The sequence below is a fragment of the Podarcis pityusensis genome (genome assembly GCF_964106645.2).
Source record: "Podarcis pityusensis genome assembly, chromosome: 1".
In the NCBI taxonomy this organism is placed as follows: domain Eukaryota; kingdom Metazoa; phylum Chordata; class Lepidosauria; order Squamata; family Lacertidae; genus Podarcis; species Podarcis pityusensis.
Window position 1 is genome coordinate 139,469,400 of NC_138028.1, and position 24,445 is coordinate 139,493,844.

Genomic DNA, 24,445 nt, shown 5'->3' on the forward strand with positions numbered 1-24,445 from the left:
CATGTGCTTGACGTAAGGTTTCTTACCAAACATCTTCTCATAGGGAGTACAACCAATAGGTGATGACAGTCTCCTGTTATAGGAATATACGAACGAGTTCAAAGCCTCCCCCCAAAACTTCTCAGGGAGATTGGCATCATGCAACAAGGTTTTTAGGCCTTGAAGCAAAGTTTGGTTTGCTCGCTCAGCAAGTCCATTCATCCATGGCGATCTAGGCGTTGAGAGGTCATGCTGGATTCCCTTCTCAATCAGGAAAGCTTCAAACTGCTGAGAAGTGAACTCCCCGCCTCGATCAGTAAACAAACAGCCGATACGTTTACTGTGAGCATTCTCCAACCAAGCACAGAATGCCTTGAACCTAGGAAACACTTGCGATTTCTGCTTGAGCATAAACACATGAATGTACCTGGGAAAAGAATCAATTAGAACCATGAAGTACCTTGCTCCACCCAAAGAGGGCGCAAGTGGACCAACCAGGTCTGCGTGGACTAGCTGGTAGGGTTTGGAAGCCTGCCTGCTAGACTCCTTGCCTTTTGGAGCAACCTTCACCTTGTTCTCTGCACAAGATACACATTTCATGTGAAACTTACAGGGCTTGATGTTCAAACCCTGAACCAACTCAGGCATCTTGGCCAGTGCCTGCCAAGACATGTGTCCAAATCTTCTGTGCGCCTTGTGAATACATCCTGCATGAAGAACTTTGTTAGTTTGTGCAACACAACAAGAATCAACATTAGACACAGCAACAGCATTGTCATCATAAGTTATACAGAATAAGCCATCCATAAACTTTGCATGCAAAATGTCCTCTTTGCCTTTCCTGATGACACAGACGCTCCTCTTGAAGGAAATCTCAAAGCCACGCCCAGTCAGCTGTGGGACACTGAGCAAATTGTCTGCAGAATCTGGAACATAAAATACATCTATGATGGTTGTGTGCAGACTTGCCAGTCTCACATTCCCGACTCCTGCAATTCGCAACGTCTTTCCATCAGCCTGGTGGATCTCTCCATCTTGAGGTGTGAAGGAGATAAACAGATGCTTGTTGTTGGCCATTGCCAACAACAAATGTGCCTTGAATCAACAACAAATTTGGCTTTGGCCTTTGGAGCAGCCTTTCCAGCAAGCAAAACCTTGTCTTCCACCGGCTTGGGCTGCTGCTTGCCCCCCTGCTCCTGGCCATCAAACTTGCCTTTGGCTTTTGGAGAAGCAGTGCCAGCAAACAAAGCCTTGTTTTTCCCTGGCCTGGGCTTTCCTCCCCCCCTCTGCTTCTGGCCATCTGCTGGCTTCTTCCTTTGTTTATTTCCAGTCTTTGGACAAAACTTCTGAGTGTGACCTTGGGTCCCACAGTTCCAGCACTTCACAGCTGCCAACGCTTTGGCTCCCCCTGGAGGCTGGAATGCTGTCCCACATTGCTCCCCCTGAAGCGCACAAGCCGACTCAGCTGCATTCCACCTATCATATTCATTTTGCAAGGTTGCCAAGACCTTTGTTGCAGTGAGGTCCTGTGCAGGTAGAGTCGCCAGCTGACTTGCCACGGCATGGTAGCTTTCATCCAGGGAGTCCAGGATGAGAATTGCAAACAGTGACTCAGGCATATTGAAACCTCTCTGAGTCAATTCCTGTCTGAGATGCTGCAAATGTAAAACGTGGGCTCTAAGGTCTTCCCCTGGTTCCAAACGCTTCCTGTGCAGCTTTCTGAAGTAAAGCACAGACCCAGCCTCTTGTCGGAGATGACAGCCTTTAAGCCCGTCCCACATCTCACGGGCACTGGCCTTGCCAGCCAGGGTGATTAACTCTTCAGGAGCTACTGAGAGCAAAATTATCCCCATGGCTCTTGAATCCTGTGCCTTCCATTCATCTGTCACAGGGGCTGGGGGGTCCTCAGAAATAGTATTCCACACACCAAGCCTTCTCATCTGGCCCTCACAGTACCTTGCCCAGGTCTGATAATTGTGGCCATTTAGCTTTGGTGGACACGGAGCAGCTTCTGAGGATTGTAAAAGATCCATCTCAGCTATTCACTTGAGCCGTGAGCCTTTTTCACTTCAGAGGCTCCTTATCTTGGCTACTCATAAATCTCGAAGCCTGCTTGGCTCGACTCCCAGGCTAATTAGCCAGCCGGAGTTCAAAGACTCTTCCACGGCATCGAAAAGTCTTACTTTTCTCCACATACCTCACAGCAGTCTGTCGCAGTCTTACTCTCCTGTAAGTGCCATGAATCTGGGCCCGAAACCTGTTGTTGGGATACTGCCAGGGAGACAAAGGCCATCATGCCTACACGTCGATTCCGGACGATCCGTCGATCTCCCGTAGATACAGTATCAGTCAACTAGCGACACAAGCCTCAGAAATAGCTTGCCACATTCCAGGGCTTGTGCATGCTCTTTCAGCAGAGTTCGCACAGCGAAAGATGCACTCAGGAGAGCATTATTTACAACTTTCTTCAGCATTGGGTTGGAACAAAGAGAAAACATGACTGCCTGCTTCGATGTTCAGGCGCAGAGAGAGAAACAAAAGCTACATACAAAACAGAAACATCCTGTGAACAGGAAATACGCAGGCTGTGACACAACAACCTGCTCCCTTTTTAAGGTGGAACGGAAATATCCGCCGGAAGTCTGCATTTTTAATTTTCTAAATATATGTAAACCACTTGGAGTTCTTGGATAAATATTTATTTTGCGAGGAATAAATATAAGAAATAAGAATAAACATATAAATAGCAATTTGAAGGACTGTCCATTTCTGTGCATTGACTTCCACTGTGGTCTCATTATGAACCAGGTCCCTCACCCCTGCAATTTGCACTTGACAGAAACTCCCTATAAATTGAACCTGTGAGGTGAAAGACTAATGACTGTCCAGTCATGAAACACTCTCAGTTTCTGATCCCAAAGTACTTTTTCAATAACTGCTGTGGCTGGTGCATTACTCTCTCACCTCTTATGACAAGTTCATTATGGTTTCGCTAAAAGGCAACTCTGTTAGAAACATTACCTAGATCAATTCTGGCTGAAGAGTAAAGACAGAGACTTGTTTTGGTAAGCTTCTATAAATGGCATACACCTCAGTGCACAGCACATCACGCCACAACCAAGCTCACCTTGAAGTGACGTACCAACCATGCTTTGTAAATGACCACATAAAAGTTCCCGCAGTGAATCCCATGGCAAAATCTGTCTTTGCTGCCAGCTCAGCCAGGATTTTGAATGCTGTCTTTAAGAACAAAATTGTTTGCAACATCTTGCTTTTCATACTCCAAGGTGGTTCTCAAGGCTGTTTTCCTGGTCCTGAATCACGACATCAGCTCCCGAATCTGTGATGTGGCCCTCAATATTGTGGAATGCCTGCTTCAGCTTGGTGTGGTGCCCTGTGTGGAGAAGATCAGAAGGAAAAGTGACAACAAAGAGAATGAACCCAGTGAGAAGAGACAAAGCGAGACCTCCTTCCAACTCAAGGGGGCTCTGAGTAGTTCAACCTCTGGATTTGGTGTTGCCCCAGCCAGCGCAGCTGGAGATGGCGGTGGAGAAGAAGGAGGAGGAGAAAGTGGTGGAGGAGATGGAGGAGGAGGTGACGGAGGAGGAGAAGGTGGAGGAAGACCTTATGAAAAGAATGATAAAAAGGAAGACAAGGTAAATGTTGGTTATATGAGGCTGATTAACCCACCGTTCATTGTCATAGATTGGATTGTCTGGGAGCACAAATAATAATATAATAATTTATTATTTGTACCCCGCCCATCTGGCTGGGTTTCCCCAGCCACTCTGGGCGGCTTCCAACAAAGATGAAAAATACACTAAAATGTCACATATTAAAAACTTCCCTGATGTCTTCTGAATGTCAGGTAGTTGTTTATCGCTTTGACATCTGATGGGAGGGCGTTCCACAGGGCGGGCACCACTACCGAGAAGGCCCTCTGCCTGGTTCCCTGTAACTTGGCTTCTCGCAGTGAGGGAACTGCCAGAAGGCCCTCGGAGCTGGACCTCAGTGTCCGGGCAGAACGATGGGGGTGGAGACGCTCCTTCAGATATACTGGACCGAGGCCGTTTAGGGCTTTAAAGGTCAGCACCAACACTTTGAATTGTGCTCGGAAACGTACTGGGAGCCAATGTAGGTCTTTCAAGACCGGTGTTATATGGTCTTGGCGGCCGCTCCCAGTCACCAGTCTAGCTGCTGCATTCTGGATTAGTTGTAGTTTCCGGGTCACCTTCAAAAGTAGCCCCACGTAGAGCGCATTGCAGTAGTCCAAGCGGGAGATAACAAGAGCATGCACCACTCTGGCGAGACAGTCTGCAGGCAGATAGGGTCTCAGCCTACGTACCAGATGGAGCTGGTAAACAGCTGCCCTGGATACAGATTTGACCTGTGCCTCCATGGACAGCTGTGAGTCCAAAATGACTCCCAGGCTGCGCACCTGGTCCTTCAGGGGCACAGCTACCCCATTCAGGACCAGGGAATCCTCCACACCTGCCCGCCTCCTGTCCCCCAAAAACAGTACTTCTGTCTTGTCAGGATTCAACCTCAATCTGTTAGCCGCCATCCATCCTCCAACCGCCTCCAGACACTCACACAGGACCTTTACCGCCTTCACTGGTTCTGATTTAAAAGAGAGGTAGAGCTGGGTATCATCCGCATACTGATGAACACCCAGCCCAAACCCCCTGATGATCTCTCCCAGCGGCTTCATATAGATGTTAAAAAGAATGGGGGAGAGGACGGAACCCTGAGGCACCCCACAAGTGAGGGCCCAGGGGTCTGAACACTCATCCCCCACCACCACTTTCTGAACACGGCCCAGGAGGAAGGAGCAAAACCACTGTATAACAGTGCCCCCCGGCTCCCAGCTCCTCTAGACGGTCCAGAAGGATGTTATGGTCGATTGTATCAAAGGCCGCTGAGAGATCCAGCAGAACCAGGAAACAACTCTCACCTTTGTCCCTAGTCCCCGGAGATCATCAACCAGCGCGACCAAGGCAGTTTCAGTTCCATGGTGAGGCCTGAATCCCGACTGGAAGGGATCCAAATGGTCCGCTTCTTCCAGGCGTGCCTGGAGTTGTTCAGCAACCACTCGCTCAATCACCTTGCCCAAGAATGGAAGATTTGAGACTGGGCGATAATTGGCCATCATGGCTGCATCTAAAGATGGTTTTTTAAGAAGCGGTTTAATAACCGCCTCTTTCAGCGGGTCTGGGAAGGCTCCCTCACGGAGGGAAGCATTCACCACCCCACGAAGCCCATTGCCCAGTCCTTCCCGGCTAGCTTTTATAAGCCAGGATGGGCAAGGATCCAGGAGACAGGTGGTTGGCTTCACTCGTCCAAGCAGCCTGTCCACATCCTCGGAGGTAACAGATTGGAATTGATCCCACGCAACTTGACTAGACAGGACTCTAGCACTCTCCCATCCTGGCCCTGCTCCCACGGTGGAGTCTACTTCTTCCCGAATCTGAGCGATTTTATCTGCAAAAAACTTTGCAAAATCATTGCAGGAGATCATGTGGCCCGTACTGGGCCCCGATGTCGCAGGTGGTCCCGCTAAATTGTGAACCACCTGAAAAAGTCTCCTGCTGCTGTTTTCTGCAGATGCAATAGAGGCGGCGAAGAAGGTCTTCTTCACCGTCACTATCGCCACTTGGTAGGCTCGACGTTGAGCTCTAACCTGTGTCCGGTCAGATTCGGAATGAGTTATCCGCCACCGGCGCTCTAGCCGTCTCAACAATTGTTTCATTGCCCTCAGATCCGTGGAAAACCACGGGGCTGTCCGGGCTCCATGCAATCGGAGAGGGCGCTTCGGAGCCAAACAGTCAATAGCCCTGGTTAACTCCACATTCCAGTGGGCCACCAGGGAATCGGCTGAAAGGCCATCAACATGGGATAAAGCATCCCCTACCACTCTCTGGAAACCATTTGGATCCATTAAGTGGCGGGGGCGGACCATCCGAATTGGTCCCACCTCCCTGCAGAGGGGATGGGTCGCAGAGAAGTCCAGTTGCACCAGGAAGTGATCTGACCATGGCACTTCTTTCATTTCGCTTTTACTTAGTGTCAGATCACCAACATCCATAGAGGTAAACACTAGGTCCAAGGCATGTCCGCGGCTATGGGTTGGGCCAGAGTTATTCAGGGACAGCCCCATGGAGGCCATGCTTTCCACAAAGTCCCAAGCGGCCCCTTGTAAGGTCGTGTCGGCATGGATGTTAAAATCCCCTAGGACAACCAAGCCAGGTGTCTCCAGGAGAACATCCGCCACAACCTGAAACAGCTTGGGCAGGGAATCCTTGGTGCAGCGGGGAGGTCGGTACACCAAAAGGAATCCTGTACTGCCCCTATTGCCCAACTTCTAGAACATGCACTCGGAAAACTGGGTCTTCCCAATAGGACACCTGGTGCAAACTAATGACTTCCTAAAAATCACTGCAACCCCCCCCCTCCCCGCCCACATGACCTGGGTTGCTGTGCGTAAGAGAAACCTGGTGGACAAGCAGCGGCAAGGACAGGCCCATCTGCTTCATCCAACCAAGTCTCTGTTACACATGCCAGGTCAAGTCCTCCATCCATGATCAAGTCATGGATGGCAGTGGTCTTATGAATCATTGACCTGGCATTGCACAGCAGCACCTTCAGGTCATGTGGGTATCCCTTGCTGATTCTAGTATCCATCCGGTCAGGACCAGACCTGGAGGCAGGGATAGTCCTCAGACAACGACTAAACCTGCCTCCTCTGTAATGATATGGTCTGGTCTTAGCATAACTCCTCCTCCTACCCGTGATCACTGAGATCGGTTGTCCCAGTGCATCCCCCCCGTGGAACATGCCCCAGCCATTTTGTTGGCTGGGACCCACTCCCCGGCAGCCCTGACCCCCCCCTTAAGAACAGAATAACACCTTAAAAAAACAACCAATAAAACAATACAAACAAAAAACAGTAAAAATTACAAAAACATAAAATCAAACAAATTCCCAGGCCCAATAAACATCCATCCCACCCCCACCCCCCACATACAAAAAATTCAAAAGAATTTTTAAAAAACATTTTAAAAGCACTCTGCACCCCTCCAGAAGTAACAGCAACTGTCCTAGTGAGGCCCATCAGGCCCTGCCCTGGGCCAGGTGGTAAGTGGCAGGAAGGAGCAGGGCCCCCAGACACTCACACAGGAGAGCCCTCCTGGGCAGCAGAGCGCAGCAGTCCCTGTGAGGCTTCAGGCCCCGCCCTGGGCCAGGTGGTAAGTGGCAGGAAGGAGCAGGGCCCTCAGACACCCACACAGGAGAGTCCTCCTGGGCAGCCCCACAAAAACAACCTGGAATGTTATATACATCTGCTTCATGCAATAAAATGGGATATTGTTGTCTCTTACCCCCTGTTGCTAAGGAGGAAAGCACTCCAGCAAGCACACACAGGTTGGCCCTGACAATGCTGATAAAAATTGTGAAGTCTCTGGGCTGTGCATATGGCTGTGGAGAAGGTCACCGTGGGCTCTCTGGAGACCGGCTGAGACATCAGGTATGCCATGGCAGAACAATGGATGGAAGCAGGATTCTTAAACCATTTTGTAGAGTTCCTGGTCTGAGCAGCTCACAATGTTCATCTTGGTCTGGAATTGTATGCGGAAGGCAAGACATTCTGCACTCATGATTCCTAACTGTGAAGCCTGTGATTTAGCACCAGAGGACAGGAGTGAGTAAGGGGCATTTTGCTGTATGTGAATGCTCCAGCTAGAAATAGAGGAATCCCTCCTAATCTGCCCCATCTTGCTTCCACATGTAGACATTTAAAAACACACCCCAGCACATTTCTGTATAGCTCTTTTAGGATAATTCCAGGGAAATTCTAAAAAGTCCACACACAAACTTTTATACAAACACACTTGAATATTTGTGAGGTCCAATGGCATCCTGCCATTTTTCTTGCTTATTTGCACTCTGGTCAGTGACCGAAATAAATTGATTCATTCTTGCTTATAATAGTGTAAAGCTGGTTAGAACAGCTTCAAAGCATGGCACCTCTGCCACACCAGGTAAAGATGCTTTAAAAATGATGCAGGAAGTGGTCACACAGTACTTCCTGTGTAATTCTGTGCACAAAAGACCACCATCCATTCAAAACAACGGCTGCCCCCATGTTGTACTGTTGGGCAACCATATTTTTTTAAACCATTTACATCAATGCCCACTTAATGGGACTGCATCATGGTCAGCTTTGGTTGAACTGCTCTGATTTTTCAGTCTGTGTGTACATGTGCATGCATTTGCGTGTCCTGGCTAGACTGGATCCAATAGCATCTGGAGAACTGAAAGAGTTGGCCAAATGGAATCCAAGATTAACCAGTCATCCCTAAGACACAGCATCCTTGATAGGGAAAGACTTGCCAAGACTGTACCCCTTGCTGGCACTGCATGGGAACCAAAGTTTGGTGTGGGAGTTGAACGAAGGGCAGAAATGCATGCTCTGGGTGACGCACAGCTCCCCTATGAAAATTGCAACCCTGTGTGTCCATTCATCTCTCCTGTCGTGTGTTGTAATAGATAACCCATGACCAACTGTTATCAATTATTTTTTTGTCCCTTCACATTGAAGCTCTGTCACTGGGAGCATTATTTACGCCTTCTCATTTAGTACACATGGTCAATGAAGAGGAGACGCAGGGCTGTTCCAGGCTCAGTTTCTTTCTTTGTTCTCCAAATAATACATGGTTGCTGTCACCAGAACCTAAGTGCCTGATCTTCCCTCCATAGGCTCAGAATTGCCTCACAAAGTTGTACAAGCTGGATAAAATGCAGTTCCGACAAACCATGAGGGATTATGTAAACAAGGATTCACTCAACAATGTGGTGGATTTTTTACATGCCTTGCTAGGTTTCTGCATGGAGCCAGTCACTGACAGTAAGTATAAGCTGTTGTTGGAAAGCCCCCCCCCCCACTTTATCCCCCCCCCTTTTAAAAAAAATCTTTCTCTCCTTTCCTTCCTTCCTTCCTTTGGTGTCCTCTGCTATGGACTGTTGTCCGGGCCCAAAGATTGCACACGCATGAAACTGGTAGGTGGGTGGTGGAAGGGCCCTGAGAGAGATGCAGGGAAGGGAAGATCTCCCAGGGTGAGAGACTGGGAGAAGAAAGGAAAGCTCCCAGGTGAGAGCTGGGAGGGTCCACCGCTTTCTGAGTGAGATAAGGGTTAAGAGCTACCTTTGAGAGAAGAATGTGTGTTTTTGTTTTTATTTAGATTAGCTTATTTTATCTTATTGTATTATGGAAAAGCATTAATAAAACCTTAGTAAATATAGGCTGTTATTATAAGATTCCTTAAGAGAAATGACACTGCTACAAAACATAGGAGCTGTAGATGTCAAGAGTATTATTGATTCAGATTTTGCCATTTTTTGTGTGAAAACCGAACAGTTCAACTTGACTATTTAATGCTTGCATTTTGCAGACAAGGCTGGTTTTGGAAATAATTTCACAACAGTGGACAACAAGTCTACTGCCCAAAGTGTGGAAGGTATTATTGTCAGTGCCATGTTCAAATCGCTTATCACCCGCTGTGCCTCTACTACACATGAGCTTCATAGCCCTGAGAATCTGGTAAGGACAACACTGAAATCCTAACACGATTAATTTCAGTCCATACTGTTTTAGTGGCCTAAGTATTGATACTATTGTTGACCTGAGAGAGCACCAGACAGAGTTCATCCATAAGGAAAATGTTGACTGTATGCACTTCTTTTGCCTCCAGTTTTGACAAAGATTTCCAATTAACACAAATTTAAATCCTCTGTATACTAGAGCTGTGCCACTTCTCTCAGTGGAAAATCATGTTGCCTTCCAGAATCTGCTCTGCAGTTCTCAAAATCTTTATGTAAAATATCCACATTTGTTTCTAATCCAATCACCATTAATTTACCTGAATGAGTTTTTTCCATGTTGGGTGAGATGATGGCAACTCTTGAAAAAGCCAAAACACTTTATTGGTTAAATTTACTTCATATTTTTGAGATTCTTAGTTACGGCTGCTTGAAAACGAAAGGACCGAAGCTTGGGCCGATATTGTTTCAAAGCATGATTCGGGGGAAATGATTCTGATGTTTGCTTCAATTGGCTTCCAAACACATTAAATCTTTCATTCTTTTTTTCCTTTTCACTTTCTAATCCTGCACTCCATAGGGATTGTATTGTGACATCCGACAACTGGTTCAGTTTATCAAGGAGGCTCATGGGAATGTCTTTAGAAGAGTAGCCCTTAGTGCCCTTTTGGATAGTGCTGAGAAGTTGATACCAGGAAGAAGAGCAGAGGAAACAGCTGAACAGGAGCCCAAACCATCAGGCAGTAAAAGGTTTGTAACCGAAGTGCAAAACACACAGAGATGTTTGAGTGATGCCCTGTTCTACCTTTCCCCTAATGCAAATGTGCAGAACCAAGCACCCCAGCATAAGGAGTATGCAGGAGTAAGGAGATAAATGATATTCACACAATTTTGCTAGGGCTTAAAAACTTTTATAACACAATTCTTCTCCTTCAGACCTTGTTGATATTGATGCAACAGAGAGCACAGTTTATTTGCTTGAAGTCCAATGAAATCCATGGCTCTGAAGCACACTTAAGGGCTGCACACAGATTATTCATCATCTCAAAGACCGCCCCATTAGATATCCACAAAGCAGGACTGAAGGACTCTTGACTTAAGCAGACACCTCAAGTTTGATCATAATTTGTACCTGTGAGATCCAGACTTAAAGCTCACTCTGCAGGCTTGTTTCTTTCTAGAGAATGTTTGAAAAGTGGAGTGTGGTCCTATCCACGTTTATGTTGCAATTCTATGCATATTTACTAGGGAGTTAGTCTTCTTGAGCACAGTGGGACTTACATCTGAGTATGTATCAAGCTGTGAGTCTTTAAAAGTGGATCGTCAACTATTTATTGCACATTTTGAGCACCTCGGTGCTTGTTGCCTGTCATGACAGATTTGTGATGGCAGTGCATACAGATGAGGCAATTCCTAGAATGGGAACATGGACCTCCAACTTCATATTACAGGAATACAAGGTAGGGGTTTCAAAAAAAATATTACTGTACATGTGGCTGTTTCGTCTGCATAGATCTGAAGTGGGAAGTGTTGTCATTGACAAAGGACAACCGTCTTCAGCTCCCGATGAATGCCGCAGTTACATCTCAAGCCGCCCAATGCAGACTCCAGAGCAGTAAGTAAATATTTTGGAGCTCAAAGGTATATTCAGTCTTCCCAAGAAATCTGGTAAGCATTCTAGTCACCACCTTTAGATATTCTAGCCTTAATTGATGTAACCCACAAATGTTCACCCTTCTGAGCATGAATTGTGCTGACGCTTTAAATTTAAGCGTAAGAACAGCAACAGACAGGCTACCATCATGAATTGTTCAAACCATGAATAGGTATGGAATGTGGGACTGGGTCATCGGTGAATCCATTTGTGAAATAATATAATAATATTTTGTTCCCGGCCCCTGTGTGTGTTGGCAAATCGTGTATAAGCAACCCCACCCCATTATGCCCTGCCCCATTCTGTTACACCTTTTTTGTGACACATTTAGTAATGTTTTCAGTCACTTCTGGGTTCAGTGCTGTGTGTGTGTGCATCATTACGTGTTTTTCGGACACAGATTAATCCAGGGGTTGGCAAACTAAGGTCCGCGGGCTGGATCAAGCCCAATTGCCTTCAGGATCTGGCCCTCGGACTGTCCTTGGATCGGTGTGAGGATTCTGTTCATTTGGGCTGCACCATTTCCCCCCGCGCCATTCCATTTCTCCCCCTCCCCCCCCACACCCTGTAGTGGCGCCTGCTCCCTTCCTCCTCCTGGCTTCTCCCCGCCCTGCCTAGAGGAGGAAGGGAGCTGGCTGAGCGCCATTTTAAGCAGCCCCTCTCCAGAGCCAGCCCTTTCGCACCGCTCATCATCCGTCTTTCGCGCTGCTCATCATCCGTCTGCCGTCTCTGGTGCTCCTGTGGGCCAGAGAGTGGAGCAGACGAGCTCACTCTGCCTACCCACAAGAAGAAGCGGTGGTGGTGGTGGCAGCCCCTGGGAAGGTAAGCGTAGCAGCTGGGGCTGGGGGGTGGGGACTTCTTGCCCCCCTCGCCTCTTCTTCTAGCTCCCCCTCCCCCGGTGCTGCTTCTCCAGCCCGCGACAAGGTGTGAGTGACAGCGGACCGGCCCATGGCTAAAAAAATTTGCTGATCCCTGCATTAATCAGTCATCGCCTGTAGTTGAAGTAACGAAGGATGAGGTTATCAATGTCTACACGAGGGGCAGAATTGAACTAAGTTGTTGCATGCATGGACTGAGGTCTACTTATGCAATGGATTTCCCCCTCTCCTCCCCCTGTACCCATCCCCCTAAAGCTGCCCTGGAGGATTGAGAACTGCATATAATGGAAATCAAATTTCCCTCGCACTTTAAAGATTTTTGTGTGTTTAGGGTTTTTTTTGCAACAGAGATGTAGGTGTAAATAATACATGAAGTCAAAAACATCTTTTGGTATGTCTTAATTTGTAAATAAGAGGTATGGAGTCAATCTCGTCTGAAAATCATAGCTGGATTCATTTAAATGGAAGCTCTTTCTCTGTCCATAAATGTGCAGAGAATTATTATTATTTTTTTGAGGGTGGGGGGGACAACGGCTTTCTTCACCTGTGTAATGCCACACTTTCCTAAGTAAGTGCTGTATATTACCTATTGCAATGAAAACAGCAAAGTTAAAAATTGCTGCCTACCAAATCAAAACATTACCATCTGCCACTGCCTCCACTTCATTCTTCCAGCCTTCTCTCTTCCTTTCCCTTCCCCCTAATGACTTCTTTGTGCATAGTAGCGCTGCAGTGCTGCAGTAGAAAATATCTAAGTCCATAGAAATAATTGCATTGGATTAAACTGAAGAGTGATTGTACAATTAGCAAAGGCTCAAAAGATAATTACTCAGAACAACCCTGATTTGTGTATGGTTTGTTTATTTGGATATTTTGTTTCATAAAGCTCAATCTTTAATTTAATATTGCCCGAACAGTTAATGGCCAGCTTGAAGACTTACTCAAGTTCTCATGCAGTCTGTGGTTGAAACATGGCCCCACAGAGGATTTGCCTGTTTACCCATAGCTCCATTGCTATGATTATACCATCTGTCAGGGAGAGGAAATGAATCACATTTTTTAATGATATGGATATGATTACATTACATCTAATCCTTACATTAAAAGAGTGGGCTGAGAACAATGGTATGAAAATGACACATCCCTACAACAAGTGCTTTTTTTGTTGAAGAGTGTGTGTGAAATAATTATCATGAGCATTAGAGAGGATTCTTTCCAAAAGGTGATCAGTTGGTCCGTGGGCTGCTACTTCTAGTGCCTCGCTGTTTTGGCATAGCCCTTTATACCAGAGGTGGGCAGAAGTTGGGTTGGGTTCCACTGGGAGATCTTAAAGTGATTTACAGTAGATTGGTAAGGATTTCTGACTCCCAATAGCCTGACAATTGCAATCTAAGAAATAAAATCTTTTGTGACACCCAGCATTTAATAGCTTTACAACCCAGCCTTTGTGTTCCTTACCTCTAAAATGGATATTACCGGTAATTGGTTGCCTACAGCTGGGTCTTTGTGCAACTGTGCTAGCCAGTTTGAGAGTTTTGCGATCTGCAGTAACTCATGTGTAATTTCTATTTGTCTATGCAAATTATGGCAGTCAATGTCTTGGGTGCAAAGTCACTATCTTGTGCTCTAGTTAGTGGAGCTTGTGATTCTAGTAAAAAAACAACAGTCAGTACCATAAGCCTGTAGCCTTGGGCTGTGTACATACCATACATGTAAAGCTCACCCCACCCCTAAAGAATCCTGATGCTGGGAATTGTAGCTCTGGGAGGGGTAAACTACAGTTCCCAGGATTAAATCTACAGCATGCTGTGTATGCAGCCTCTTACTATATCAAGAGGGTTTGGAAAACCTCTCTCTCAGACTTGGCATTGCCCGCCATTTGCAGTACAGGGATAGTAACACTGGCCTACCTTACAGGGTTGTTGTAAGGATCAGAGGACCATGTACTGAGTGTTTATGAGAATCCAGAACACTAAGCAAATGTTAAGTAGAACAATGTTGTGCCTTACTAGCCTATTCTTGACAAAGCTGAGCACCAAAGAAAGCTAACAAAATGTCACACAATCCTCTGACCGCTAGAGCACAGTAGAAAAGGTAAGGTGCTCCCATTCTTTGTGCATTCCTGGGTACATTTGGCTAAGCGTTACGAACCATGCAATTTGTTCCATTGCAGTGATGAGCAGATGCAAGGAGCAGCCCTAGGGCGCAAAGATTTCTGGCGAAAGATGTTCAAATCTCAGAGTGCAGCGAGTGATACTAGTAGCCAGTCGGAGCAGGATACCTCGGAATGCACAACTGCGCACTCAGGGGCAACCACTGAGAGACGATCCCGCTCTCGCTCAAGGAGGATCTCACTCCGAAAGAAACTCAAACTCCCCTTAGGTAAATGTATGCCTCTTCACATGATATTATCATATAACATTTAATATATTTTCTATTTTTCCATGTATCAGTGCACAGACATTTTCAGAGAAATGTTCTGTTCATATTTTAGCATCACCTGGAGAATATACATTATTCAGTCTTCCTCCATATTACCATCCATTTCTGTACAAAACCTCTTTCATATAAAACATGTGTGCCAACCTTTTGTCATGTGATGTAGCTTCCTTGGTACCCACATTTACTGCTGGTAGATTCACACACATGCTCACATTTTTCTATGTTCTCTGTACAAACAGGGAATTGGCTGAAACGCTCATCCCTTTCTGGTCTGGCAGATGGTGTGGAAGACCTTCTGGACATCAGCTCTGTGGACCGGCTCTCTTTCATCCGGCAGAGTTCCAAGGTAAATAAGTTTCCTTGAACTCATAGAGAGATGAAGAAGTATGGAGATATGCATAGTGCACTTGTTTTTGTCACGTCTCACTCCTTGTAGATGACCAGTAACAGTTGAATAAGTCTGAGGATGGAAAATGTGCACTTCGCAATACAGATGACAGTCTCTTAATTTGTTCTGCAACACAAAGACTAGGAACAACCCTACTGGAAGCTCGTACTTGATTGTTCTTAAAACCACCTTTTTCTGGGAAGGAGCCATGTATGGGTTCTAAGTTAGCATCATTTACACTTGTTAATGCTTGTGGGTGGTTTTAAGTATCTAAATGTTGTCCATTTCTTTTATCCACAGATGTGTTAGGTAGGTTGCTACTTCCCATTATGCACAGTTATAATCCATTATGGCTTTTCTGTGTGCATATTGGGACATTGACAAGAAAATGTTGGGTTGAAATCACGACAGACGAGTGGTAGGTGTCAAAGGAGAGGCGTCTGCCGGGGCAAGCCCCGGGAACTCTCTTTTATTGAATATTACAAACATTGCCACAGGTGTGCTTGTGGCTGATTGGTTGATACAAACACAAAGCATCTTGTTGCTGATTGGGTAACATAGGTACAAGGCGGGAATAACGTATAACATCAATCACTGATAGATCAAAGACTGGGAAACGGAGCTGGAACTAGACAGGCATGAAACCTCCTAATTAAATTATAACTAAAGATTGATATTGAGAGAACATAACATGAAGGAATACAACAATCACGTTCCGTAGATGTGGTCAGCAATGCATTAAGAACAGGTCAGGATACACTGTTTCATGAACTCAATGGGAACTGTTCAGAACATTCTCAGACTCTTGTGCAGAAGCAGAGAGAAGATTATGAGCGAGACTTCCCAGAATGCAAGAGAAAAAGAAGCTAATAGCAAGACTTTCCCACAATGCCACAGTTATGTGCAGTCAGAGAACTGCAGAAAGAAAACTTCCCTTCAAGAAAAAAAGCACAAAATCCATTCCCTTAGGCCATGAAGCAGAGGTGCTCAAAGAGCAAGTCTTTCCTTGTAGGACTCCAGCTGCCCACATTTAGCAGCAAAATAAGGCCAAGGCACATGAGTTTTTGTCTTGCAGTAGACCCTAGTGGTGTTTCATTCTAGAACTTATGCCACAGCACTTAGCAGTAAGTCTTCTGGGAGCTTCAAAATGTTGCATGTAGAAGAATGGGAATGAGGGACTGTTACATCAGAAGAAGCTGAAAGAAGGGGCATTAACAATGAATGGCACACCTTCTTTTTGTTTAGGTGAAATTCACTAGTGCCGTGAAGCTGTCTGAAGGAGGGCCAGGAAGTGGCTTGGAGAATGGACGAGATGAAGAGGAGAATTTCTTCAAGCGTCTTGGTAAATGGCGCACCTGCCGAAGACATCCATCCAAGCTTCATCACACAGAAGAAAAAGATGGTTAGAAATCAGGGTTCTGTTTCTTCAGTCCTTTTTTGCTTCCCCTCCCCTGCTCCATTCTTTGGTTACTTTTCTTCATCAATTTATCCTTTATCTTTTTTTAAACATGGTTTTTGAACTCATTCTGCTTCTCTCTCTGGCTCTGCATACTTTGTAGCCCTTTTTGTTCTTTTTTTCTTTTTATGCCATTTTGATTTCAGTGTAATTCTAACCAAGAAGGAAAAGCAAATATGGGTCAATAAATTAAACTAAAGTAACATTTGGACTTCCAAAAAATCAAGCCCTCTAGCTTTAGGGGGAAAATTTGGAAATCATTTGAAAGCAGGGGTCTGATTTCAAACATATTATGCTAAAATTTAATTTCACTCTTTGATGTGAAATTATGAATGCGCCCATCAGCTTTTATCTCCCATTATTGATCATCTACCATCTTCTGTAAAGCTCAGCACTGATGAAATGGAAAACCCTGTACAAAATGTGTTTTAATTATCTCTTTTCTTCTGTGTTTGCATGTCTTGTGTCTTCATACCATTTCTTAGAGAGATGCTGTTCTGCATTCTCAACAAAATTACTCTTCTTTGAGACAAACAATTAATTGCTTTGTTATTTTTAAGCAGTGGCATCTGAAAAAAGCACTTTCTTTCCTATTTTGGAAAAAAAATGATAGGAACTGTATTCTTCCAAGTACTTCACTGCCATCCAGTTGCAAATGTGAGCTTGTTACCAAGGAAACAACCTTGCATCTTGACATTCTTCTATTTTTGTATTGGAAAAGGAACACAGCATCCCATCTCAATGAGTTTTGTTCTCTGTATTTTTCATAGTACTCAACATACATTACATATTGCACTGTCAAACATGAAAGTTACATTACTACATCAGTGTATTTTTCCTTTGGCCATTCCTCCATCACACAATGCATTTCTAAACAAAGAGGGGTTCTGTACCAAATAAAGTGGCTCTTGCTATTAGATGCTGTCCAAATGGAAGAAGTGGTTGGGCTCTTCCTGACTGTACTTAAGTCAGAAGGACTTTGGTCTTTGACTCCTCCCCTTTGAACAGACCCCAGTGCCATATCAACTGGTTTGAAAGTCCCCTCAGTTTCAAAAGATGCATTTTTCAATATGCTATGTGGATGAGTTTCTGTTTGAGAAGTGCAAGCTCTGTGGCTGCAAATAGGTTTATTGTTGGAAATAGACTACTGTGTTAAATTATTTGAACTCAGAGTACAGTGCCTGGACCCAGGTATAACAGATTTCAGTGTCAAAGCTGAAATGTTTGTGTTTAACTGTGAGCTGGAGACAAGTAGCATGAATTTCAAAATCCAGGTGCTAGAATTCCTCTATGGAAATTCAGTTTTTAAAACTGAATGGGAAATTGTTCATTTTTAATTTTGAGACATTCATGCTAACAGAATTGTAATCTAAGCCCTTACGGCTATCATGTTAAAATAGGGATAATGGGTGATTCTGCCCTCTCCAGTTTGAGTCTACTGAGCCTCATCAGTCTGGCAGTACCTGGCCCTGCTCTGGTGAGGTAGCACTGCTGTTTTTAATAAGTCCTTCTATTCAGTGACCACCCATCAATATACATTATGTAAGCCTTGAAGTTTTCCTCTCTCTACTACCCCATTGTAGTGAATGGAAGTGGGCACTCAGGAACTCACCTTGCCCAATATAGGAGGGAAGAGCAAGTTAAACAAAGGATTTACAACTCAGTTCCACCTTTCCATGTGCCAGTAATGCAGTCACGTTATTATTCAGAGTGTAACAGGATGGTGGGAGAGGAGGACATAATATAGGCTTTGGTAGATAGAATCATAGAATTGGAAGGTGATTTGAACATCATTTCCCACCAGGCTAGCTGGAAAGACTAGCTCATTGAAGAGAGAGGAAAGCTTTAGCCCTCTTGCAGTACGTATGTTCCTAAGAGGGGATCAATTGGTTAGTAGATACTATGCTTTAATGTAGGCCAGTTGCACCCCGTTCCTCATCTCTTTGCTGCCCCTTAGGAAAATTCCAAACACCCATCGTTTGCAGCAGTTTGCCACCTAACACTGAGTCAGGCCATAGCCCAATATAGTTGACTGATTGGCAGCAACTCTCAGGTGCAGGTCTCTGTTAGCCCTACCTAGAGACAAGGGCTATTGAACCTGGGACATCTTGTATGCAGAGCACATGCTCCACCCATGAGTTACAGCCCTTCCCAATTAATATAATGACTACTTCAGCATTGCTTCTCCTCTCCCTGGTTTTGAGAGGAATGTGGGTGGTCTTATTCCACCCCCACCCTGGTTTATTGCAGCCAGCCATTCACACTATATGGCCTTCCAGCTTCTGCATTTCACTTACCATGAAATTCTGGGACTGAAAGCTTTGCTTGCCATATCTGAGTGGAGGAGGTCTGACTAAAAAGAGTCTCAAGGAAGAATAAGTGAGGGAGATCTGTGGTGTTGTGGAGAACAAAGAGATAGCATTTGAGGTGCAGAGAAAGGTGTAATGGGATGCAGAGAGACCTGTGTGGCAAAGAAAGCATGAAAAAGGGGAGAGGGAAACAGAAGTGCACAGAAACCTGACGGTGGAGAGACAGAGAAAAAGAATGAAGGAAATAGAGATGGTCCCATGTTACAGAGACCTGTAGTGATGCAGAGAGAAGAGTGCTATGGATTGCAAAGAAAAAGAGGTTGAGAAGAAGGGGTTGCAAGGAAACCTGTGGATGGGGAAACAGAAAAAAGAGAGGCATAATAACAAAGGTGGAAGCCCCAACCTGTGGTGGTGGTGTGGAGAAAGAAAGAAAGTAGAGCATGTGCTAGGGAAAGCACTAAAGGATAGAGAACTGACTGGAGAAAGAAAAGGAGTTAGCAAAAGGGTGGCGTGGTTCTCAGAATGGCATTTGTGCATCTCTGCTCTGAAGTGCTGCCACATTACTGTGCATTACAGCAACTGCAGACATTGTTCTACCACAGCAATCATTTTCTACTAGTATTGGCTTAGGTATTAGTATGTGGACAGTTACATGCATTTAGCCCCACGTTTTACTAGAGCTTAAATATGAATTACTCCTTGAAATATACTCAGAGTCGCAAAGTGATTTCATGCTCTTTATTCAGCTCATAGTGGTGAGGAGGAATGAATGAATGTCCCCTCACAGTATCTGCTTTATATACATTATTTACACAATGGGCTGCACATGATTGGCTAATTCTGGAATTCTACTGTAAGCCAATCAGGTTGTGGATTCACTTCTATCTGGAGCAGGATTGGGTGGTTCCTGCCAACCAATCATACTGCTGCATTGTTCTAGGACCAATCAGACTGCTGCATTCTGAATCCTATTGTTCTAGGACCAATCAGACTGCTGCCTTTTGGATCCTATTGTTCTAGGACCAATCAGACTGCTACAGTTTGGATCCTATTCAACTCAGTACATAACACCCCTCCCCTCTAAGTTCCAGTCCTGCCCGGGAGGTCGCATTCATAGTCCTCAAGGTATGCCGGCGGCCTACGTGTGCGTTGTGGCCTGGGGTGTTCCCTGGTCCGGGCTCCGGGTTCTGGCTCGTGTTCCAAGGATGCTGGCTGTGATGCGGCTGTTTGGTCTGGTGCAACCGGCTCGCTCAGTCGTGGTTCTGGTTCCGGTGTCCTTTCGGCCTCACGGGTCCTCTCTGTATTTACTGATTCTGCCTCTCCTGCTGGCCCCTCCTGCTCTATGGGCCTCACTGCCCCGCTGTTCCCTTGGGACTCCTCTGACCTGTCCTCCTCCTGGTTTTCTCCCGGGAATCGTCGCCGTATCTGGTCGCAGTGGCGGCGCCAGCATTGCCCCCCATCCGTTAGCACCTCGTACGACACGGGGCCAGTGACCCTGGTGATTGTGGCGGGTACCCATGCTGGGCCTGCCCCAAAATTCTTTGCGTACACTGGGTCCTGGGCCTCGAAGGTCCGGGGGTTCCTGCCTTCCCCCACCACTACCTCATCCTGAGCTCTATCGGGGTGAAGGCGGTCCAATCTGATTGCAAGGCGCCGACCCATTAGTAGTTCAGCGGGGCTCCGGCCAGTCGTTGAGCTGGGGGTGCTGTGCTGTGCTAGAAGGAATGTGGCAAGGCGGTACTCCCAGTCCCCTTGCGTCATGCGGCGAAGGGTGTCCTTGGTGGTCCGCACCATGCGTTCTGCTTGGCCATTGGTGGCAGGGTGGAACGGCGCCGAACGGATGTGGCGGATGGCGTTCTGCGCTGTGAAGGTTTGGAATTCTCCTGACGTAAATGCAGTCCCGTTGTCTGAGACGAGAGTGTCAGGGAGCCCGTGGGTTGCAAACAGCCTGCGTAGTACCCGGATGGCTGCGGACGTGGAAGTGGACGGTACCAGTGCGACTTCCAGCCATTTGGTGTAGGAGTCCACCACTATGAAGAATGTTTTCCCCTGAAAGGGGCCAGCGAAATCCACATGCAGGCGTGACCATGGTGCTCGGGCGGACTCCCAGGACTGGACTGGGGCCCTTGGGGGATCTGGGCGGGATTCTTGGCAGGCCTGGCAGTGTTTGACCCAGGCCTCTATCTCTCCATCGATCCCCGGCCACCACACATAACTCCTGGCAAGGGCCTTCATTCTTACTACCCCTGGATGTGTCTCGTGTAGGGCTGTGAGGACCCTTTTGCAGAGGGGCTGGGGAACAACGACTCTGCTTCCCCATAACAGGCACCCCTTGTGGGCCGACAGTTCATGTTTGCGGGTTGTGTAGCCAGCGAATTCTGGCCCGGGGCTGCTGCTGGGCCATCCCCTCCACACCCAGTCCAGGACCCGGGAGATGACCCTATCTTTCTTGGAATGGTGTGCAACTTCTTGTGCCTGAATGGGGCGGTCGGGAAGCAGCTCCAGGCTCATAACCTCTTGTGCAGGTGCTGGGTCAGGGCCTGTTTCCAGTAGTGGTAGCCTGCTGAGGGCGTCCGCATGGCCCATCGCCTTCCCAGGTCGGTGAATCAGTGCATACTGGTAGCTGGCAAGGAAAATTGACCACCTGAGGACGCGAGGAGACAGCACTTGGGGGGTCTGCTTTTCGGGGGCAAACAAGCCAAGCAACGGCTTGTGGTCAGTCACCACGGTGAAGGGCCGCCCGTACAAGAAATCATGGAATTTTTTTACTCCCTTTACGATTGCCAGACCCTCCTTGTCGATTTGCGAGTAGTTCCGCTCGGTTGTGTTGAGTGTCTGGGAAAAGTACGCCACCGGTACCTCTCTTCCATCCGGGAGTTGGTGCCCCAGGACAGCTCCAATGCCATAGGGTGAGGCGTCGCATGCTAGCACCACCGGCAGCCTCTCGTCGAAGTGTGCCAAGACCGAGTTTGAGACAAGCAAGTCCTTGACTGCCTGGAATGCGGCCTCCTGGCGCTGGCCCCACACCCAAGGGGCCCGCTTGTCCAGGAGTCTGTGTAGGGGCTCCGCTACCGCCGCCTTGTGGGGAAGGAAGGAATGGTAAAAGTTCAATAGTCCCAAGAAGGCCTGAAGTTCAGTCTTGCTCTTGGGCGCTGGGGCATCACAAATGGCCCGTACCTTGTCCCCAGTCGGGTGGACCCCTTCTGCGTCCACCATAAATCCCAGAAAGTCCACCTGAGGCACTCCTAGTAGACATTTTTCCCGCTTCACCTTGAGACCCGCCGTCTGGAAACGGTGCAGAACGGTGCGGAGGCGGTCCTCAAACTCCTCTGGTGTGGGGCCGGCAATCAACACATCATCGAAGAAGGGGGTGACGCCAGGAATCCCTTTAAGGAGAGAGTCCATTATATTCTGGAATATGCCTGGTGCCACGCTGACACCGAATTGCAGCCGCTTTACCCTGAACGCTCCTCTGTGCGTCACAATCGTCTGTGCCTCTGCTGTGGCCTCATCTACTGGCAGCTGTTGATATGCTTGGGCCAAGTCCAGCTTGCCAAAAATTTTCGACCCAGCCAGGGTGGCAAGGACATGGCTGACCACTGGCACTGGGTATGCGTGGGCCGTGAGGGCCTTGTTTATGGTACATTTGTAGTCTGCGCAGATGCGGACCGAACCATTAGGCTTGACGGGTGTGACGATTGGGGTTTCCCAGGGAGCATTAGGCACCGGCTCCAGCACTCCTTGCTCTACGAGTCGGTCCAATTCCTCGTCTATACGGGGTTTCAAGGCGAACGGGACCCGGCGGGCCTTGAGCCTGACCGGTCGTACTGCGGGGTCAAGCTGTAGCGCAATGGGGGGGCCCGTATACTGTCCCAATTTCCCATCGAAAACCCCTGGAAATTCCTTGCATATGGCGTCCACGTCCACTTGTAAGCTAGTGTGGTTCACCCCGGTGACAGCTAGCCCCAGTGGTCCAAACCATGCCAATCCCAGTAAGCTAATGTAGGGGCCCTTGACCACAAGCAAGTCCAGTTGCCGCGTCCGCCCTCGGTATTGCACCCTGAAGGTCCCCACCCCCATTGTGGGGACCTTACGTTTCTGGAAGTCCCGGAGGGTGAATGGGGCCGGCCTGAGTTTGGGACCCCCAGTGGGACACAGTTTCCTTAAGGTCCTTGCCGAGATTATGGATAGAGTTGAACCCGTGTCAAGCTCCATGCGGCATGGGGCCCCCTCTATCTGTACCTCTACATAAATTTTCTCTACGTTGGGGTGGGGCAACTGGTATACCTGGAAGTCCGTGAGCTCCGTCGAGTTGCCTTGGTGCGTTGGGCCCCGGGACCTGGGGCTCTTGGATTGGTCATCTGATGCCTGGTGTCGGGTGGGCCGAGCCCGACACACCCGGGCGATGTGTCCCGATTTTCTGCACTGCCTGCACTCTGCGTTGCGGAAACGGCAGGTCCTCCTCTCGTGACTCTCCCCGCAGCTTGCGCAGTTCCCTCCTTCTCGTCGAGGCAGCTGTGGTCTGTGCGCTGCTTGAGTGCGCTGCTGTACTCGGTGCACCTCCTCCCTGTCGGATCCTGAGTCGTCGGTGAGGTCTTCATGGTGGACCCTCGGTTGGGATGGCAGGCTCGGCCGTGCCTCTTGGGTCGACCTCTCGGCAGCTTCTGTTGCCAGGGCCTCCTCCAGAGCGACCTGGAACGTTAGGTCCTTCTTAGCGTAGAGGCGCCGTTGCAGCTTCTCATCCTTCAGGCCACCGACGAGGCGGTCACGAAGCATGTTCTCCAGCTCTGAGAAGTTGCAGAAACCGGGCGGCTTGGCGGAGAGAGGTCACAAACCCAGTTATGGTTTCCCCAGGGGCTTGCCGCTTTGCGTAGAAGGGCATTTCGACGAGCCACCACTGAGGGCTGCGGCGAAAAGTGCCCCTTCAGCTGTTCCATTATTGTTTTGTATGGAACAGTAGCGACGTCTTCAGGCGCAAGGAGAGCCCGGGCGATTTCAAACGTCTCCTCTCCGCAGACGCTGAAGAATATCGCCCTCTTCTTGGCGTCTTCTTCGTCGGTGACCCCTTTGGCTTCTAGGAGGAAGGTGAAACGGGAGGCGTACGCTTCCCAGTCTCCAGATGCTGGGTTGAATGGCGAGAAGCTGCTGTTGGCTGCCATTCTGAGTTCCTTGTGCCCCGGAGCTGAAGCCTGGATACACGGTGCGAGGCAGCGGTGCGGCAGTTGGCGGTGCTGCGGTGCTGTGTGTGGCAGTCAGCTCAGCGGGATCCCATCCTCGTCGCCAGTGAAATATACTCAGAGTCGCAAAGTGATTTCATGCTCTTTATTCAGCTCATAGTGGTGAGGAGGAATGAATGAATGTCCCCTCACAGTATCTGCTTTATATACATTATTTACACAATGGGCTGCACATGATTGGCTAATTCTGGAATTCTACTGTAAGCCAATCAGGTTGTGGATTCACTTCTATCTGGAGCAGGATTGGGTGGTTCCTGCCAACCAATCATACTGCTGCATTGTTCTAGGACCAATCAGACTGCTGCATTCTGAATCCTATTGTTCTAGGACCAATCAGACTGCTGCCTTTTGGATCCTATTGTTCTAGGACCAATCAGACTGCTACAGTTTGGATCCTATTCAACTCAGTACATAACACTCCTATACTGCAACCTTAACTGTGTGGCCAGGCACTGTGGCCCCCCTGACTTTATAATTAAGATCCAGACAAGACACAATACTTTTGGGC

The 24,445-nt window shown here is 47.6% G+C and overlaps 1 protein-coding gene across 11 annotated transcripts in view; it reads left to right on the plus strand.

Moving 5' to 3' along the window:
• UNC80 (unc-80 homolog, NALCN channel complex subunit) overlaps positions 1-24,445 on the plus strand; it is a 176,971-nt gene that overhangs the window by 43,333 nt on the left and 109,193 nt on the right. For all 11 annotated transcript variants that reach the window (XM_081014940.1, XM_081014945.1, XM_081014947.1 and 8 more), the window contains exons 13-21: positions 3,267-3,635; positions 7,370-7,501; positions 8,734-8,881; positions 9,426-9,574; positions 10,154-10,323; positions 11,087-11,188; positions 14,279-14,487; positions 14,787-14,893; positions 16,181-16,277. In XM_081014940.1, coding sequence (XP_080871066.1) covers positions 3,267-3,635; positions 7,370-7,501; positions 8,734-8,881; positions 9,426-9,574; positions 10,154-10,323; positions 11,087-11,188; positions 14,279-14,487; positions 14,787-14,893; positions 16,181-16,277 — 1,483 coding nt within the window. The remainder of the gene's footprint in view (positions 1-3,266; positions 3,636-7,369; positions 7,502-8,733; positions 8,882-9,425; positions 9,575-10,153; positions 10,324-11,086; positions 11,189-14,278; positions 14,488-14,786; positions 14,894-16,180; positions 16,278-24,445) is intronic.